General features: G+C 29.0%; 1 protein-coding gene across 1 annotated transcript; it reads right to left on the bottom strand.

The window, feature by feature from the left end:
* Positions 1-798: 798 nt before the first annotated feature.
* On the bottom strand, positions 799-11,629 carry LOC119610811. The gene is made up of 2 exons (XM_037966182.1): positions 11,394-11,629; positions 799-1,530 (listed from the first exon to the last, which is right to left on the bottom strand). The coding sequence occupies exon 2, from the start codon at positions 1,527-1,529 to the stop codon at positions 831-833; it is 699 nt and encodes a 232-aa protein (XP_037822110.1). The 5' UTR covers position 1,530; positions 11,394-11,629; the 3' UTR covers positions 799-830.
* Between the last annotated feature and the right edge of the window lie 10,258 nt (positions 11,630-21,887).

Raw genomic sequence — 21,887 nt, 5'->3', positions numbered from 1 at the left:
TATTTACAACGGACGTGAATTCTTTAAAATATTCAATTTGATAATAAAGTGGATCCTAGAAAATTTTAGAACTCTTACTCTCAGATATACTATAATTTTATCAGATATACTAAATAATTTTTCCCAGTTTTGTTCACAAACGCTCATTCGTACATATATGTAGATGTCAAAGTTGTCTATACAAAGTTTGAGGGCTCTAACTGTTGCAGTTTCTGATATATGTAGTATGTATGTATGTATTTTGCAGGTAGGCGTGACACCTCGCCTACTTAAAACTTCGAAATAAATAGTAGCCTATATATCCTTCCAGACATACAAGAATTCACTATTACAATTTTAAGAAACTTGGTCCCACCGTTTAGACCTTATAGAATTTATGACAACTGAAAGTCCAATCAGTCGACTCTAAAATATTTGTGTTATATGTTCTTCTCTGTTCTAGATATCTTAAAGTAAAGCTTAAATGAAGTTTTCAAAATTTAGCAGACGATATCTCGAAAAACTAAAGTAGAGATCAGATTTGGTAAGTAGAGGAACTGTACATCAGATTCAATTTTTATCGGGTGACTCTCTTAATATTTTTTCTTTAAAAATTCGAAGACTAGGTTATTTTCAATAAATATTTTGCAAGTATAACACTTGAGTTCCGTTTCTTTCGCCAATAATATGGATCTACTTTTGTGCTCTCAATGACGTATTTATTAATTGAACATTTGATACCCCATGCCCTCCTTATTTGACTGAAAAATTGTACTCTTAAGGAAAAAGAAAAACACCTTAAATAGCTTTATCTTTTAATTTACATTTATTTTTAAACTATAAAGTATAACTTAATAAATAATATTTTTATCGAAATAAAATGATGATTTTAAATTTTGCGGTGTTAAATTGTATTTTGGACCAGCATGCGCCACTTGCAATCTAAATGGCCGACCATTAAAATAATAATCGTCACGATCTAGACGAAATACTTTACTCTCTGCTACTGGTGGTTTTCGAACTGGTGCCTGTGTTGTGGGTATTTGATAATTTTGTTGTTGCTGCTGCTGCTGCATTGCCATCAATGGTTTAAAGTAGGACATTTGTAATTGTTGTTGATAATGTTTATAAGGATTTGGAATTTTATAACCCGAATAATCCTCTGTAGTCACAGCCACCTCTGGTTCCACTAGTAAAGGTTTAATTTTCATAGGTTGATAATCGTAACCGATGCCGGGTAGAAAACGATATGGCAGTGGTGGTATGGGTATATAATAGATTCGTGAATCTTTTTTAGTCTTCTTAGTTTTGGGACGTGTTGAATATTTGCGTAAATTTAAAGGTTTCGATGACACAATCATTTCTTTGTAAATATTTTCGACACTAGGACTTTGAAATAGAACTTTTGAACCCAAATAGGAAGAGGGTGTTGATTGGGCAGTTGATGCAGTCGTATCAATAATATAGGCTTTGACTAGAAAGGCAGGTGTGGCAAGAATTGTTAGGAATGATATTAAACATAAAGTGATAGACTGTCGCGTGTACAACATGCTGAAATATAAAATAAAAGAAAATATTCAGTGGAATTATAATTAAAATAAATAAAATTTCATAAGTAAATGAGATGAGATGTTGTTATATATTATTCTACTAAATAACAATTGCCTACCATTCATTGTTATTAAATATTAAATATTTTTAAATAATGTAATATCTATTGTACTATTACTTAATAATCAATTTCGATAGTGTTTTTAAAGCCTTAACCTATTTTCTTTTATTGCTTACCGAATTGAAAGTATTTCTATTCAAAAATGCGGTAAACACATTAATTAAACTTCTTGACAATCTACCAACAGTCGAACATAACAACTTTATTATTCAAAAGAAAAAAAATGAAATAAATTTGACACTTGCGAAATCGTCATTTCACTATTCGCACCAAAAAAATCACAAAACTACCGACTCCGACTGCTCAATTATAATAAAAGTGTGTCAGTTAATCACCCACCCAATAAGATATTTTTGAAAAACAGTTGTTTTATTTCAACATTTAAAAGAAAAAAATAAAAAATAAAAAATATTATTAAAAATTCATATTCAAATAAAATCGACAACAGATATGTGTAAATATATAGAGAAAAAAAAAACAAAGAAATTAATGATTAATTACTACGCATAAATAATTTTGATTTGTTTCATTAAGTCAAACGAATTGAACTGAGAAAAAAAATAATAAATAAATATAATAAAAAAACGCAATCATTAATTGGGCGTTAAATTACACGAATTTTAAATTTTGTGGTCATTGAGTCAATGTTAACACTTTCCATTATTTAAATGAGCTACCTATATCTATCCTATCTCATTTATGAACCTTGTTGGGATCTATAGAGAAACAAATAATCTTTGATAATGATAAATAGTCACCGATTTTCGGTAAAGATCGAGCTATTTACATATATATTTTTAGTCATGATCGCCAGAGAAAAATGAGATCATTTGATTCCCTTATCCCTTAACGTTTACTTCCTACATTGAACTTTGGAGTCACGATCCCCAAAAAATACTGATAAAATGATCGTTTGCTCCAAATTTCCGAAATAAAGCCTCATGAGAAAAGCAACAAATCTCTCTACAAGAAAACGAGAATGATTCAAGAATGTCCCCTGATTGGACCCAAAGTAATAAGCTTTTAGTCGGCTTATATATAACTTAACTAAAACAATACTATAAAGACCCTTTCGATTAATTGCCTTTTGGATACATGATCTTTGTATTTGGAATATTGTTAACACCACCCGGGGCATGTTACCTTGATGATCTTCCTCATCTTGGTGTTATTGCAATCTGGGGGAAAAGAGGAGCTACTAATACCTTTAGTCTGCCGAGATTATAAACTGGTAGAGTCTTTACTTGAATGATTTGACCTGGCGTCGGACCAAGGAGCCTTATAATCTGGTACCAGGGAAACCGGTATTCCAAAGAGCAGACTTTCGAACTTGTTTTGTCCCGCATCCACGTGGTGGCTGTGGTTTAACCCGAAACTTGTGGGAAGAGAATGTTGGTTAAAAGACTGATACAGGGTAAATTCTATAATTCGGCATAAGTACAAGTGTCAAGTGTGTATGATACGGAGTGAATGAAGGGGTATGCGGGCCTCGCCCATCCGTATACCTAGAGCGAGTGTATCGGATGTTTTTTTAATGAGTGTATCGCATGAATGATAGGGTTTACTCTGTTTATACCAGATTTACCACAATGTGTTTTCTGTAAGTAATCAGCATATTTGATGGATTCGTTTTTCGGTCTACCGATTACCGTCTCTGGGTGCTGTTGACGAATCAACACAGGCCATCCCATCTGCATGGTTTTAAACGGAAGTATGTTTTTGCACCTCTTATGTTAAGCAACGGGGCAGCGCTTTTACGAAGACCGGCAGAAACCATGTACAAAACTTGTCAACGGCGTGTAAGAAGCTCGTAGAGACGGTGGCGAGTCGTCTCATAAGCTCTCCCTGTGTTTGTTAATGCTGTTCACGTAAAGCTCTTCTACTTATTGTTTTTATCTGACACATTTTTATGCCAAATATTTTCAATGAAAAATCTAATAATAACCCAATAACAGTTTCTACACATTGTTGCAACATTGCACGATTTAAAAACATTTAAAGATACAATTCGTTCTCACCTCTACCAACAAATAAAGTAAATGATTGATTTAAAATTAATAAAGTTTGTTGAAGTGCAGCCAAGCATTAAACTCTTTTCTTCGAATAAATTAAATATCTGAGACATCTTTAGCATGTTAGATCTCATTAATTATATATTTTTTTTCTAGTGAAAAAATTGCTTAAATTCGCACGCGCATGGGCATCTTATATTTCTTTCTCTCTCCCTCGCTCATTTCATCTTAAACAACAGTCAACGCCCGCCTTAAGACGCCTTTAAAATAACAATCAGCGCCAATATATATGTATGTTTATACCATACATGGGAATTTTTCATTAAGCATTAAAATTTCATTACCATTTATAGAAAAAATTGTAATGAAAAATATTTTAAGTACCATTTAATGAAAATTATATTTTTTTCATTATAACTTTTTTTGATAATGGTAATGAATTTGATAATGAATTTTCAAAAACGAATTTAATTAGTATTTATAATTGTCGAAAAATATATTAAGGAAATTTTTCGAAGATTCGAGGTTTGAAAGCTTTTAAAACCAGTTCCCGTAGCCCAAATTGGCTGAAATTTTGCAGTCATAAGTACATCTGATGACAATACAATAATATGTTCGAATATTCGAAATTAAGTTCGAAAATTCGAAGTTATTTTCGAAATTTTTTTTATGTTTTTAAATTAATCTCTGTGTCATAAAACCTAAAAAAAAAAATTTCGAAAATTCGAACTCGTGTTCGAAAAATTTTTAAAGCTGTTAAAACTAGTTCTTCTAGTCCGAATGTGCTGAAATTTGGCATACATGATTTCACCTAATGACAATACATTATAATGTTCGGATATTCGAAATTAATTTCGAAATTCGAACTAATGTTCGAACATTTTTAAAATCCATTGAATAATGGTAATGAAAATTTATTTTTAAATAATTACTAATGAAATCGTTTCATTAAAACCATTACCATTAGACAAAATAATGCTAATGAAAAAAAAAAAATAATTATAATTTTTTTCAATGTAATGCTAATGAAATCGTCAATTAATTAGTCGATATAATTAACTACTCCCATGTATGGTTTATACCCATGATATTCGTTCGTTTGGTTTATTTATTCAATGAATATACATATTTTTTTGTATCTTTATCTTTAAAATGTAATCGTCAACATATCATATCGTATTTCAACGTACATATTTGTTTCTTTATATTTTTTGCGTCTACTTAAGTTAATGAGTGATTAATTAATGAAAAGTTTAAACACATACGATCGTTTAACAACGATCATTTAACCGCTGATTATATTGTATGTATGTTTATTTGAGTTTATTTCTATTCACAGCTGTTGATTGTTTTTTGGTTGTTTTTCTTTAAATTTGTTGCAAAAACAAAAAATATGAATATGAAAGCTACTTGGTGGTCGTGGTTTTTTTCTCTTTTCGTATAACCCTTAAGCAGTGCTTTTAAGTGTTTACTTTTTTGTAAATATTCATTTGCTTTAATGCTGTCACTCTCTTATTAATGCTTCTGTTCAGATTTTTGTGGTCTAAAACCTTTGAGCTGTTTAAGTTTTTAAACAAATAATGCCTCAATTTATATGTGTAATATTGCCGGAGGTTATTAATAATTTTACTTGTTCATATATTGTCGCTTTAATTTATGCAAATTTTTAATTTGCTTCATTGAACCTTAACCATTTTTTATTATTTTCAATTATAAAAGTTCTTTTTAAAAAGATTTCTCTTACATGCCGATGAACGAACTGTGGTGTTCTATATATAGTTCTGCGTATAACAGAAATAATAAAAAAATAGCCTTAAGATTTTGGTATCATACATGTTACCCGTAGCTTAGGTAAATGACATTGTAAAGTACTTAAAAATATGTATGTGATGGAATGTTATTATACAAATTTTTTATTAACTATAGAAATCTTTTTAAAATATTGAAATTTTATTAAAATATCTATCTTCTGGATTCTTATGAAATACTAACAAGTATGAGCATTAGAGTTATTTGCGGAATAGAGCCTTTTATGAAGGCTTAGGTTATTTATGGATCGAACTCTACAGAATTATAAAAGAGTGATAAATTTCTTTAAAGCCCGATTCTATATTTAACTATATTATATATTTACCGATTTTAAGACCTTTTGAAATTATCAACCAAGTAATTTTATATATTACTGTAATTTCTTTCTTATCATTACTTATCACAAACAGTGCGCCAGTTTTAGGATATATTAACATATTTTACTAAGTTTCCAAATCCACCATCAGCATCACATCCTGCTTTCAGAAGATAATTCATATATATATATGTAAATCGGTCCCTAAGACACTTGGATAACACAGATATAAGCCATAACATTCCAATATAATTCCATTAAAAATAAAGTATTGTAATCCGTTGGATAACTTTAATTACTTAAATGTGGGTCATAGTAAAAAAAAAAAACATTTCAATTTGTTATGGCCCCTTCTTTAACATAAAGTTTGTTCTCCCCTTTTACACACTTACATACCATTAATAATCGGTCGTTCCAACACACCACAACGTCTCTCATAAATTACAAATTTAAATTAATATTTGCCATAAAATATTTGCTGATTAAGATTTTTTTAAATTTGTTCATTTTTTATATAAAATACTTTACAGCAAAGGTAAAAATAGGGAAACAATTATTTATAGTTTTCATTAATTTTTAATGTATGAAGAAAAAACATTAAAAATCTTAATTAAAATCTGTTAAACTTTTAGTTATTAAAAAAATGAATCTTTTGAAATATGATATTTAAAATTCTGATTATCATTCTTCATTACAATAATTACATAGTGATCGTTTTGTTTAGAGTTTGTATGTGGTATAAAATTTCTATTTAAAAAAAAAACAATTTAATTAAAAATATGACAACGGATTAGTGTAAGATTTGTAGGGGAGAAAAAAAGAATTTAACGGAGCATAAAAAGTATGTTGACGTAAAATGACAAGAGAAGGATAACCAAGTCTTGATGTTAGAAGTTTTTCACCAAATATTAGTTAAATAAACTTTAGAGTATGGATTTGCGAATTTTCTTTAAAAGAGCCTAAAATATTTAAGGATTGTGGAAATTCGGTATTTTTAAGCCTATTTGGCATCAATAACTGTGTGTAAGCTTTGTGATTATAAAATTGTTTCGTCACTATATTGCTATTATTAAGTCAGTTAAGCGTTAAAGTCGTTTTATTAAGGCGACCTTATACTGAGGGTCAATTATGAACCAATCCTCATAAAATTTTATAGAAAGATTTGTGTTTTTATAAAACTAGTTTGTGTCGAATTTCGTCTTTATACTGCTCTTATTAAGCCAGTTATGAGCTTTAAAGTCAATTTCTAAATGGGATCATATATGGGGGGCAGGGTCAATTATAAACCGATCCCTATAAAATGCATGTAAGAGATTTTTGTTCTTATAAAGGGTCGAATTTCGTCATTGTACTGCTATTATAAAGTCAGTTTTGAGTTTTAAAATCATTTTCTGAAGGGGATCTTATGTGGGGGTAGGGTCAATTATGAAACGATCACTATACAATTTTTTAAGAGATATATGTTCTTATGAAATTTGTGGATCGATAATGCTCAATACCAAACAAACCTTATCAATAGAGAATAATTGTACAAAATTTTAACTCTTTAGCTCCTTTATTGTGATCAGTATCGTGATTTCAACAGACAGATGAACATACGGACGGACATGGCTAGATTGTCCCTAGAAAGGGCCCGGAAAATATATACTTTTGTGGGGGGTATGACCAATATTTTGATTTACTACCGTCTCTACATACTTAATTTCATGTTTCTATGTTCCATATTATAGAAAACTCAAAAAGGTACCAGTTGAAGAACGTAAAAGTACCAAAAAAATAGTCCTTGTACCGCAGTTACAAATAACACCCCATTAGTGTCACTTAATATACCAATTCTTCATATTTTATCAAAATTAGCTCAATGAGTTAGAATAAAATTAAATTTCCCCTTTTTAGTCCCATTTGGTACTTATTACAAAATGCATCGTTAACTATTCATATGTATAAGTCAATTGATAAGACAGTATGTTTTGTGAAAAATGTACCAAAAATATGTACTATTTTCACACCTAAAAAGTACTCAATTTATATTCATATAGTTTTACCCGTATACTAGCTAAAAGGACCGAATTTAAAAAAAAAGTACCAGTCGCCTGTCCATTCGTTTTTGATTGTAAAACGATAAGTATTAAAGTTTTGTTGTGCCTTTTTTAGGAGATATGAGGTTTTGAGAGCAATGATCTGTCAAAATTTTAACTTTTTAGCTTTATACGTTTAGGCTGTGCGATGATGAATCAATCAGTCATCTTGTCATAATGTTATTTTCTAAATATCCCAGCACAAACTTACATTAAAGAGCTAAAAAAAAGTAGACTTTTCACTACTTATTCATTAGAATTTCAAGTAAGTAGTTACCACGCTCGCTGACAAATAAATAGTTAAATAAGTAATTACAAATAGGGATATAAAAAGTTGTTTTGTTTTACGCGCAAAAAAGTTCACATAATACGAACCTGGGCCTCGTTAGTTCGTAGTCGTACTCACAACACTACTACTTAGGTACATATTTTATTTTAAATTATAATTTTCACACCTAAAAACTATGGTTATGTTAGTACATGCCATTACCGAGTTTTTGCTGGGTTAATGTACAATTACTTTTTTGCAAGCTTTTAATCTATTTTAGGTAAGGTATTCTTCCCATTTGTTAATCTTCTGTCTACATATGTACTTGTTAAAATACACATTCTCTGCTACTTGGTGTGAAATAATAACAACGTAATTTCGACAATTATATTAATTTCTTATGAAATTTAATTCTTCAGCAAACAAATTATTTACAAACAATTTGTACAAATTACTTGAATATTTTTAATTAGAACATATTTATTTATTTTACAAATTAAACTAGAATTCCCCAAATAATTGTATTCTAGATATTGATTATTTAAAAAACTAAGCAAAGCATGATGAGGTAATATTCAAAACTGAATAACTAAGTATTTATTGTAATTTTATAATTATTTTTCATTTGTATTATGATTATGTACTTCTGTTTGATGTTTTGTTTAGCTGTCAAACAAATATTTTAAAATGACTCGTAAAAATTGCAAGTGTTTGAAATTATAATTATTCCTGGGATTTTGATTGCAAGGTTATCTTTTTATTCCATTTTAGTTTTATTCCATGAAAAGTGTGCAAATAACTTTTAATTAAAATTCCACAAAATGTCAAGTTCAGTTTAAAAGAAACTAATTGTATGGTATATTTATTATTATTAAGGGGATTTACATATACTTTTTGTTTAATATAAAGTGTTTTTATATCAATAATTATTATAGGAAATTTTCATTTACACATTTTTTTTAGTAAGATTTGAATAATCCGTAACAATACTTGTTTTATAAGATAGCGGAAGTTATTAAGCTAGTTGAAATAAATTTTCTGAAGACCCCAGATTACGAAGTTATGGGCAAAATTCCGCAACAATAAAATATTGCAAAAAATACGATGATATAACAGTGATGTTGTTGTATTTAGATTTGAATGATCCAAATTGTATATTAATTTCAATAAACACAATTGTCCAATTCACAATCGATGTCGTATCGTTGTATGATTGTATGTCATAAAAATTGTTGAAATACATTTTTTTAAACAAAACAATAAAAAAAATATTACGACATACACCTATACAACATCGATTGTGAGTTGGACAATTATATCTACAATAACAAAAATTATCACAAATTGTCGTGTTACCCACAAATTTCTCATATTTTGTTCTTTAAGTCCTCTTGATTGTATGCTTATGTCTCAAATATACTATTCTATAATTTTGAAGAAGTTGTCAGTATTGACCGTGTCTACCTCTCGACTTAAATTTGAAAAAATATCGTAATAGGACTACGTTAACTGGTGGCGTCACGGCTCTGAAGTGGAAAATTACTTTTTTGGATTTTGATAGTAAATAGGATATAAAACACAGAAATCTGTTAAAAGTTATAATATGAATAATAAATAGGAGAATCAAATATTAAAAAAATAGGTCAATATCTCCCACGAAATAGCGCAAGTAAAGACTTCATATTAAGTACATATGTTCACAAACGGAGTTAGAACAACAAGGGACGATTATATCATGCCCACGCCTACTTTTTATATAAAAAGTTTATTCTCATTATAGTATAGTGCAAAGTGGGCGTGGTCAATAAAAATATGTTAGTCATATTTTTTAAGCATAAAGCTGATTTTAATAATATTTTGTTTTAAACAGTGATTTTTAAGCATAAAGCTGATTTTAATAATATTTTGTTTTAAACAGTGATGAAAAAAGAATTCGGAAAACACAATAATCAAAACCAGCAAGTAAGTGGGCGTGGTCATGAAATTATCGACCACATTGTCAAGATTTATGATATCTTTAAAATTTAAAAGACATTTAATCAGAAGTTTGAACCAAAACATTTAAAATTATCGGGATTGCAAACGGTCGCAAAATTTAGCTTTTGGAATTCATTTGGAATTCACAATTAAGTTTTTGTCACCTCTTGGATCTTAGATAGAGTTCAATAGCTAATAGGTGTTAATTGATAAATAAGTAATAATTATTAACATTTTTTAATTATTGAACATACCTTAAAATTGACAGATAGACATCACTAATTTGCTATCTTTAAAGGAATTTCTTTACATCCCCAAAAGGCTAATATAGCAAATAACTCGTAAAATATTGAAAATAATTAAATTTGGCGTTATCTAGTTCAAAATTAAACTATGTTTGAGGCACTTTTTTAATTGCGAGTAATTTTTGTGTATAGGATGTGCGTGTTACAGCAGATTTTTACCAATTACTTTAAAGATATAAAGCGTGAAAGGATTTTTTACATTTACTTTTAATATCTAAACCTGGTTCATTATATTCAAAAGAAAATATATGACTTGACATAAAAGCAAATAAAATTTTTAGTTAAGAACCCTTTCTCAAAGGCCATTAAAAATTAATTATAGAACTAATATTTACAACTTTTGTATATATATTTTTTCTTGCTAATTATTATATCAAGATATATGCTATTAAAAGCACACATATGTACATATCAACATCTATTTATAATACATACATAAATATGCAAGCATTTAAAATACTATTAAATATTATGTAAAGTCATTAAGATATTATACCTAAGTATGATCACGCATAAAAGGAACTGATTTTAAGAGTCTTAAAAAGCCATTATAACTATTATTACTTAAAATGTGGAGAAAGAGAGAGAGAGAGACAGATAAGTAAATAAACCATAAAACTATAAAAAGTCCATGGATTAAAGGTTCAAGTACAAATAAAAATATAAAAAGAATATGATATTATAGAAAACAAAGTTTATTTTCTTCAAATAAATATAATAAAACAAAAGACTTAAGAAACAAACTTTAAAGTATTCCATTAAAAGGGTTTCTTTTATTCAACCAACTGCACAAATGCACTTAGCCTACACATCCTCTTATCATTTAGACGCCAATACAAAAACAAAAGACTTAAGCAACAAACTTTGAAGGTCGTTTGCAATATACAAGTATGTTGCCTAAGTCTTTTGATTCTAAAGGCATTAACATCTTATATTAAATTAAATACTATTATTTTAACTTTTTTAGCAACACTCACTTTATATATTTTTAATTATTTTTTATGTGGAATTAATTTTTGTTAATATTATTATTTTATTAGTTAAAATCCTTCTTTCGTTTTATTTAATGCTAAAAATTCACTCGCGCTTAAAACATCTCGTTATAAATTTAAATCGTTTATTTCTATAACAATTACACGACAATTTGTTATAATTAATTTATTTTTTTCTTTACTATTTGTTTTGTTTGTTATGTCTTGAGATGTGAACACCTTGAGCGGCCGCAAATAAATGAGATCTTGCGGCAAAATAATTTTGTATTTCTTTTAAAAAATCATAAGCAAACACACACAAAAAATATGTGTTTTCAAAAGCAAAGCAACTAAAACAAAAGATGTTAACTGAGTGGGGTTTAACCAACATTAAGAAACAAAAAAACATCAAAATTCACTTACACACATAGAAAATCACAGTAGCTGTAGCAACAGCATTAGCAGCAACATTAGCACCAAGCCACAGCAATAATCAAATATAAAATTTATTAGTAGTATTTACCAAGAAGTAGCAGCAGCAACATTATTTTTTTTATGCTTTTAACAACTACTGTTGAGTATAAAAAATCATCATCAGCATCTGCTAATCTGTAGCATGGTGTAAGGTGTTGTTTGTTGCATGTGTGTTTAATTGTTTTTTTGTTTCGTTTTTTTGTTGGTACTTACTACTTAAATCTGATATCTACTTTATGGTATTTTATATCAATTGTAAGAGTTTCATTTGATTTTATTTTACTACTATTGCTGCTGGTGTATGTATGTATGTATGTATGTAAGTTTTTCTTTAATGTATTTGTGAATACACATACTTATGTAAATATTTTATTTTGAATGGCATTTATTCCGTTTAGCATATTGATCGTGTTAATGATGACGTTGAAATGTTTATTACTCTGAAGGGAAAATGATTCCTAGTTGAGCTTAGCTGAGAATCCATGTAGGATTTGCATCATCATCACTTATATGTCATTAAAAGGCAACTTAGAAATTTTTAAACTTGCAGTTGGCAACAAAGTTAGATACTTAAATATATATATTTTTTTAATTTTGCAAATACAAGTTGTTTTTAGGAATACTTTAACTTTTTAGTGGGTAAAAATAAAATTGTGAAAGTATATAAAACCAATTTATTGGAAGGACTAATAATCTTACTTATTTTCTAATATATTTATATCAGTTAATACTTATGTCAAAGTTTAAGATAGTCCGTTGTATTAGTGGACACACCGACTTAAGAGCACAACTATACAAATATAAACCAATTTATCTACTATACCAGGTTTTCGTGTAAATTAGATTCAATATATTAGAAGCGATGTTATTTAAAATAGAACATTCCTCAGAAACGCTGATGGGAAAAATATAAAGAAATTTGTCCAAGGATCTAAATATAAGATCTCTACATAGAGGGAAAAATAAATATACACGCCTGTTACCAAATTGACATCAAAGATTTTATAATTTTTCAATAACATCCGTTGTCAAAGTACATACATACGTACGACAACACTATTTAATGTTGACAACGCAACGTTGTCAACATTGCAACAATTCGTTGTCAAAATCTAAATTGGTAAGCTCACTATTGACAAACAATCCGTTGCCAATAGTGAGCTTACCACGTTTGTTAACATTTAGACAACGGATGTGTATAATTGTTGCAATGTTGTCAACATTACATAGTGTTGTCGTACGTATGTATATACACATGGTATTGAAAAATTATAAACATTTTGATGTCAATTTGGTACCAGGCGTGTATATTTCTTTTTCCCTCTGTGTATAGAAGCTTATTCTAAAATTTTTGTTAATTAGGTACCATTTCGAAAGTCAAGTCATAGCACAGTACCACATTTAATACATTCTGTCTAATTTTAGATGTATAGACTTCCTATAAAGTATATATATATATGGGTCATTTCATGTCAAGTGACCCAACTTTAAAAATCGATGTCTTCCGATTTTGATGAAATTTGCACCAAGGTAATATGTATTGGATAGTAAACTAGACATAAATTTTCAGCGCTATTGGTCAAGATCTGCCGGACTTACAGGTGGTCAAAGTTGGACGTTTTGGACATACAGGGTTTTATTCAAATGAGTGTAACTTTTCCCCTATTGGTCCTAGAAAAAAATGGCCAAGAAAATAGCTATCTGAACTCCTTTGAACAATTTTTTCTAGGACTAACAGGTGAAAAGTTACACTCATTTGAATAAAACACTGTTTGACCAAAATGTCCAACTTTGACCCCCTTTAAGTCCGGCAGTTCTTGACCGATATAGCTGTCTGGCCTTCTGTCCCATAGTACTAGAGTTTGGGGTTCGGGAAATCCCGTCCGGGAATTATCGGGAAAAGTTTGTCGGGATTTCCCCGGAAATTTTTTAATCATTCCCGGGAAAACGGGAAATTTTAAGTAAACGCATTTGTAACATATTTTGGAAAAATAAGCGATTTTATAATTTATCGTAGATTTTTTTAAAGACAAATTACAAAACATCATTAATGGTGCAGAAGGAAATTAAAAATCCTTAATTACAAACTATCAATTAATCTATATAAAAGCTTAACGTGAATCAAGTACAAACAGAACAAAACATTTTGACATGAATGATTTTCTAAAGCCAACGTTTGTGGAAATCTCAGTAGCTGGACATTTTCCACAAAATAAAGGAAAAATTGATCTTTTCTTATATTTAACTAATTCTATAAATTATTAATGAATCTTATTAATTTAATACTTAAGTATTACTCTGCCTATGGAGTATATGATCTGTTTAGTAGTCCTATGGTATGCAAACTATCTCACCAAGGTTGGCTATGAAGTAACTGCCAAACAACAGTTTCTCTTAGCGGCTAGAGCAGGACATTCACAGAGAAGATTGAAGACAGTTTCTTCCTTTTCCCTGCAACTGCGACTGTACTCATTGCAGGGTAGCTCAAGCCGATTTGCATATCTGCCTAGCACCCAGTATCTTGTTATTACTGCTATAAATCGCATAATTCAGGTTATAACGTGTCATTGAAAAAAGGCCACAATGCCTCCCATCTATCTTCAACATTCTGAAGAAAGAATGTGTGGATACTGCTCTTTATAATACCTAACAAAGTTTTACTGAAACGGCGTTGGAGATATCAAGAGCTGATACCGTTCTAGCAAACTCATCTGCCTGTTCATTTCCATAAAAGCCCCTATTCAGAGGGATCCAAACAAAGACAAGGACAGATCATACTTGTATTGTCTAAATAATAGGGAAGTAGTAGTATAATAGTTTAGTGGAAGAATATTTCTATGTTGCCGCGAATATTAAGATCATGTACCTACAGGCTTGATTTAAATAATTATGTTTAAAATATTCCGTTGGCAAAATTAAAGAAATGGTTTGATTTGTTCTCAAAAGAGGGATATTTTAGATATCGCTAAATTTATAAAAAAAGTCTGTTTTTGTTAAAAATGTTGTTATTATAGTTATAAATTAAGTTTTATATAAATTGAATTTTTTCATTCCCGTTTCCCGGGAAATTGAAAAGTCCGGGAATTCCCAAACTCTACATAGTACTAACCTTGGTGCAAATTTCATCCAAATCGGAAGACATCGATTTTTAAAATTGGGTCGCTTGACACGAAATTCCTCATATATGTATTTAGATTAAAATAAATAATAGGCCCTTCGGTAAAGGGTCGGGTATGACCAATTCTACTTTCCAGCTTGTTTTTTATTAAAATAATAAATAAAACAAAAAAAAATTATTACAATTTAAATAAGCCCATGTAATACATATTATTTACAACCTTATTATTATATATTTCAAACATTTATGACTCAGAATTTATGTAATTTTAGAGAAATAAAATGTTTGCAATCAGGCTAGCGCAAAAAAATCTTCCGGTCTTTAAAAGCTTAAATTACAATACATATAAAAATTGGGTTTTGTTCTTATTAATATTTGTATACAATTAGATACTTACATAAATATATGTATAAATAAAAATAAAACATAATTTATTTCTTTATTTTATTTACAGCAGCATTTTGCAAAACATGACAACTTCTCACCATTATCCATCATCAATGGAAAACATTTCAACTTTTCAATTCAAGGTAAGTCGATCTTTTGGTTTGGAATTTCTTATTTATTTTTTTGTATCTTACACTCATGAGTATGAATATTATTTGTGGTCAGCGATGCTTTGCTAACATTGTAATCCATAAGGGCAAGTTCAAGCGTTTTGTATGTTTTTTTTTATGGCGTTTTGAAAATGAAAAAATTACAAAGATTTCAAATTACATCAGTCTACTACTACTACTACTATGGTGTAGTTGTTTGTAACTCATGCTACTGTTTCAAGACGTTTTCCGTTCGTCTGGCTAAACGTCTTGTCTTGTGATTAACTAACTGCTTTCATATAAAGATTGTTAAAGTCCGTTAACATATGTTTAGTTATTTGCTGAGAGTATGTGTTAACATGTGGTTTTATTAATTATATTTACCTAAGGCTTATATTTTTATTAAATTTTTATTATATTGTAAATTTTTAATTTGATTTAAGGGTATTTTTTAGGGATTTTATATTCGAAGATTATTGATGCTTTTTTATAAAATATAAAATTTTACTGTTACTATGATTGTAAAATCTGAATCAGTTCTGTGATAGATATTTCACTTGGTAATAATACCATGGTAATGATACCATGATAAACCAACTAATATTAAAGAAAATGCAAAAAGTACTATTTGATGTAATAGTGGAACAATTTCTTTCATTGTGGAAAGTACTAATAAAAATAGTACCATTTTCGCCTTTTCGTCCTGGAATAGACTTTTTCAAGAATAAAGTTTGCAAAAACCTATATATCAGAAATAAAACTCGAATGATAGAAGTCTGTATTCATTTGCTCAAGAAAAATTATGTTTTCAAAAAGTACCAAAGAATTTACCCGAATTTGGTCCTACATAGGCCGTAGTACTCGTATGATAACTTATTTTGTGTGGGTAAATTGACTATTTGCCTTATTTTTTTAAAAAATGACTCCATGAGTTTGAATAAAAAAACTAAGTTTTGTCGTTTTGCCCCTTTTTGGTACTTTTTTTCTCTCCAATGAAATAGCAAATATTTAGTTTTAAAAAATAATTAAATATGTATATTAATAAATAGGAAATGTACCAAAAATGCAGTACCATGTACCAAAAATACAGTTTTCTACCATTTACCCCGAATAAGGATGGAATTTAAACAAGTAAGAGTGTTATATTCGGCTGTGTCGAATCTAATATACCCACCATCAAATCATTGCCGTAAAAGAATGATTCCTTAAAAATAAACTTTAATATTTAAGAATCGATGCTTTTGTTAGTATCAAAACAATTTTCTCATTTATTACATATATGTAGAATTTTACCATCATTTACATACATATTAATATGAACATTAGGGTAATATTTGGAAGAAGGCCTTTAATAAGTCTTTTCCGAATTCCGATCATATCAATAATGGCGCTCGTTCCTCGTAAAATTTTGTAGAACATTCTTCGTTCATACAGGTATTGTTTATGTTGAAATTCATCGCTGTACTCGACTTTTAAGTCAGTAATGAGCATATATGGGGGGTAGGGTCAATTATGAATCGATCCTCATAAAATTTGGTAGAACGATTTTGGCTCGAACGAAACTTATTTAGTGACCGATCCTCATAGAATTTGGTAGAGAAATTTTGCCTAGCACAAAACTTATTCATGCAGAATTTCATCGCTATACTCGCATTTTTAAGTCTATAATGGGCATAAAAGTCATTTTCTGAAGGGGACCTTATATGGGGGTAGGGTCAATTATGGACCGATCCTTACAAAATTTTACAAAGCGATTAAGTTTCCTATAAAATATGTTCATGTCGAATTTCATCGATATATATATGCTTCTTTTAGACAGTTATGAGCGTTAAAGTCATTTTCTGAAGGGGACCTTATGTGGGGGGTAGGGTCAATTATGGACCAATCCTTATAAAATTTTACAAAGCGATTTTGGTTCTTATAAAATATGTTCATGTCGTATTTCATCGCTATAGATGCTTCTTTTAGACAGTTATGAGCGTTAAAGTCATTTTCTGAAGGGGACCTTATATGGGGTGTAGGGTCAATTATGGACCGATCCTTATAAAATTTTACAAAGCTATGTAGATTTTTATAAAATATGTTCATGTCGAATTTCATTGCTATATATGCTTCTTTTAGACAGTTATGAGCGTTAAAGACCTTATATGGGGGCTAGGCGAAATCGTGAACCGATATTGCCCATTTTCATTACCCAACCTACTGCAGCAATATAAAATATCTTTTTTGATGGTGGGTATAAAAATAGGTGTCTGATAATATTGATAGCTATATCCAAGATATATGTTTACTAATTAACAAGTTGTAAAGGACCAAAAAGGTACTAAAGGTACCTTTGTTAATGAATCGATGATGAATCAGGCTATATATAGATTGATGCCGTATCTGCCATCTTTAAAGCGGAATATAAAGCCTTAAAACGGTTAAAAATTCCGCTCACCTTATTGGAGAGAAAGAAATTTCTATAAAACATACATATATGGGCAATTTCGTGTCAGGTGACCCAAATTTTAAATCGATGTCTTCCGATTTGGATAAAATTTGCAACAAGGTTAGTACTATTGGATATTAGGCCAGACATAAACAAATTCAGCTCTATCGGTCAAGAACTGCAGGACTTAGAGGGGGTCAAGGTTGAACATTTTGGTCATACAGTGTAACTCATGAGTGTAACTTTTCACCTATTGGTCCTAGCAAAAATTGACTAAAGGAGTTCAGGTAGCTGTTTCTTCGTTGATTTCAAAAAAACAAATTTAAAATTTTTCTTAACCGATCGAGCTGATTTATATCTGGCTTACTAACCAAATAGATTTTTTGAGATTTGATACGAAATTACCCATATTTTTATCACTGTTTTAAAAGATCATTGCCTTTAAAATTTCATAATTTTATGACTTTTCTTTATGTTGAATTCCTTTTCATTAAACATTTTCATTTCATTGCAATTTGATTTCATAATCATGGTTTCAATATCAATACTTTATGCCCCATGTATCATATTTAACGCATTTGATATGTAGGTATGATGAAGCTTTTCTTTTTATAATTGAACAAATTAAAAAAAAAGAAAATATTTGTTGTTGAAAATATTTTTTTTTTTTAATTTGCTGAAAATAAATGAGTTGTGTATTTTAGGTGATTTAATTTTTATTTCAAATTTCTTTTACACATTTCATCTGTCTACATTGATTTGTTTTTTGTTCGTTAAATATTTGTTAAATAGATTGCGTGCACTAATCCCTAGAGTTATGTATCTTCTACTCTAATTAACATTCAACATTTTCATATTAATTTGGCAAACAATTTTTATTTTTAATATAAATTGATGTTGGCAGACCGACCCTAAGGGTGTCCTACTAAACCACAAATTAAAACAAAAAATTTAAAAATTTTTTGTGGTATTTGATTGTAAGAAATTGTGAAAATTAATTCAGTTTTTTTTTTGCCATGACATAAATATGAAAGCGTTAATACAAAATTTAGTTAAGTGGAATGATTGATGGTATGCAATGAAATCAAAAAATTAACTTGTTGTAAATACTTTCCAAACTAAATCAACTAACGCATAATTTTTTCTAAGTAAACAATTTATAAACAATTACAATTGGTTTTTATACAGGCTTTTGAAATAATTAAAATATTATCTTTTAAATTAAGTTTAAAATTATAAAGAATTTATAATTATGTTTAATAATGAAGAAATTTTATTTATACAATTAAATATTAATGAATAATTTTAAGAAGCTTTACTGTTTGCACTTATATTTCTTCATCTTTATCTCCAAAATGCATTTTTATAATCTGAAAGTATTACAAACCTTAATGGCAAGAAGTAGCACTGTGTTTTGTAGTATTTATATCTTTGCTAAATACATCGCTGCCAGTACTTTAAACAATTTATTGTATATTTACCAAATTCATTAACAATTAAAAAAATTTAAGTAGATTAATACTTTCATTTATTTGTTTTACCATTCTACACATATTTTTATATAGATATAATTTTTTTGCCTGTTTAAAGTGCATTGAATTCATCTTGATGGAAAGTAATACAGAATGCATTCACATAAATAAACAAAAACAAAATATAAAAATAAATCATTAAATTGATTTGAGGAGAGAACCCAAATTGAAATGAAGAAATAAAAGTTGCAATCAATGAAATGAATACACCAACAAAAACAAGTATGTAGAGAGGAAAATAACACAACAAATTTTACAATATTTGCACTTTGTGAAAGTGTTTAAAAAAGGTTAATTGGGTGTAAAATGATTTTGCTAAAAACTAAAAAAACAATGAACCATTTTAAACTTGCGATTATTTGTTTAAGATAATTGCAATTAAACATTGTGAAACAATTATAAGAGGTTCAATGTGCAGTAGTGTGTCATTACAGGATGTTGATCTGTTAAGTCACTACTATAGATCGCACAGTGTCGCCTTTAGGAAAATAAATTAAGTTATTATTCAGTTATAACTTTTATATTACTGAACAGATATTTTGCTATTTTTAATAGAGGAGATATTAGAACAAAGACAAAGTTTGTTCCCTTGAAATTTTCATTCCTCTCGAAGGGAAAATTGCTATCGTGAACTTATTGGGAACAATTCATTCACAATAGTTGATTTTGTAGGCAACAGCTGTTCAATGTTTACAAAATTCCATCAACAAATTTTAAAACAGGGGAATTTTTTTTCACGACAAAAAAGTTAGTGAACGAAAAAAGCGAAAAGGGAAAATATTTCATGTGAAATGTTGATTGGCGATTGGGTTGAATAATTCGATTGTAAGTCAAATAAGAATTTACAAATTATATCCAACGCCCCCAAGATAATTGTTACATTTACAACTATAAATATAATCGCTTGCTTGACCACATTGTAGCTTAATAATACCATATACATATATTGTAATTATTAATTAACAATAAACTGATGTTCTAAAAGACTCCTAGGAGTAGGGTTCTATAAATCGACTTTCGAATAATCGAACAATCGACTTTTTGTCGAAAAAAGTCGAAAAGTCGAAGTCGACTATTTTGTTCCAAAAAAGTCGATAACTCGACTTTGTAAATAAAAGTCGAAAAGTCAAAAAATCGGAAAGTCGAAAAAAGTCGAAAAAAGTTGAAAAGTCGAAAAAAGTCGATAAGTCGAAAAAAGTCGAAGAAAGTCGAAAAGTCGGAAAAAGTCGAAAAGTCGGAAAAAGTCGAAAAGTCGAAAAAAGTCGAAAAGTCGAAAAGAGTCGAAAATTTTAAAAAAGTGGAAAAGAGGTCAAAAACTCTAAAATAGTCGGAAAAACTCGAAAAAAGTAAAAAAATAGTCGAAAATAGTCGAAAAAAGTCGAAAAAAGTCGAAATAAATCGAAAATAGTCAAAAAGTGGTAAAAAATCAAAAAGTCGAAAAGTCGGAAAGTCGAAAAGTCGAAAAGTCGAAAAAAGTCGAAAATTCGAAAAAAGTCGAAAAGTCGGAAAAAGTCGAAAAGTCGACCATTTATAAAATACTAAAAGTCGAAAAGTCTAAAAGTCGACTTTTAAATAAATGAAAAAGTTCAAAAAGTCGAAAAATTGACTTTTCATAAAATGGAAAAAGTCGAAAAGTCGACTTTTAACTAAATGCAAAAAGTCGAAAAGTCGACTTTTCGTTTCAACTATAGAACCCTACCTAGGAGAGTATGTAGGGGATATTAGCGTCAATTATTGTCCGATAGTTTTGAAAGGTTTAAATTTCTACAAAACTTGTTTACGTAATTTCGTTACGATATTAATAACACAGACAGTGTTATTTGGTGCGCTGATTCCGAATATGGAAATAAAAAAGTCATAGAATAAAAAATTGTAAAAGTTATAACAAATTTCTCCGATCATTTAATGTCAAAAAACACTTATCTGAAAAGTATTTAAAAAAAACATTGCATTACATTATATATATTTGTATTAACTTAAATGTGAGATTTAATCGTAATTAGATAGCATAAATCGTATTTGGGGTATAGTCATAAATGGGACCTGTTATCCGCCCCTTTACTAGTGCCACAGGTTTGTTTAGTCACAAATTTTCCACAAGATCGGTCAAAGACACTAGAGTGGGTCAAAGTTAGTCATTTTTGTCAAACACGTGTTTCTTCTTCATTGATAAAAATGGTCAAATGGACCGATCCTCAAAAAAATTTATGAATTTATTTATACCGAAATTCTATTGATTTCGACATTAACTTAAAAATTTTGCAGATAATTCAATGAAGGACTAGCCCTATTAAAATCGGTTCATTATTTTACAACCTAATCGAGCATTAATGCTAATAATTATGTTAAATATATACATATGTAGGAAAGTATAGTCGGACATGACCGACCATATGATATCCTACACCA

The sequence above is a fragment of the Lucilia sericata genome, unplaced genomic scaffold, assembly GCF_015586225.1.
Source record: "Lucilia sericata isolate MDLA Ls3-8-SP2 unplaced genomic scaffold, ASM1558622v1 Contig000029F_arrow, whole genome shotgun sequence".
NCBI classification, from domain to species: Eukaryota; Metazoa; Arthropoda; class Insecta; order Diptera; family Calliphoridae; genus Lucilia; species Lucilia sericata.
Note: the sequence above shows the minus strand (reverse complement) of the source record. Positions and strands in the feature narration are given on the sequence as shown.

Coding starts and splice junctions, on each gene's coding strand:
- LOC119610811 (XM_037966182.1), bottom strand. CDS start 1,529: ATGTTGTACACGCGACAGTCTATCACTTTATGTTTAATATCATTCCTA.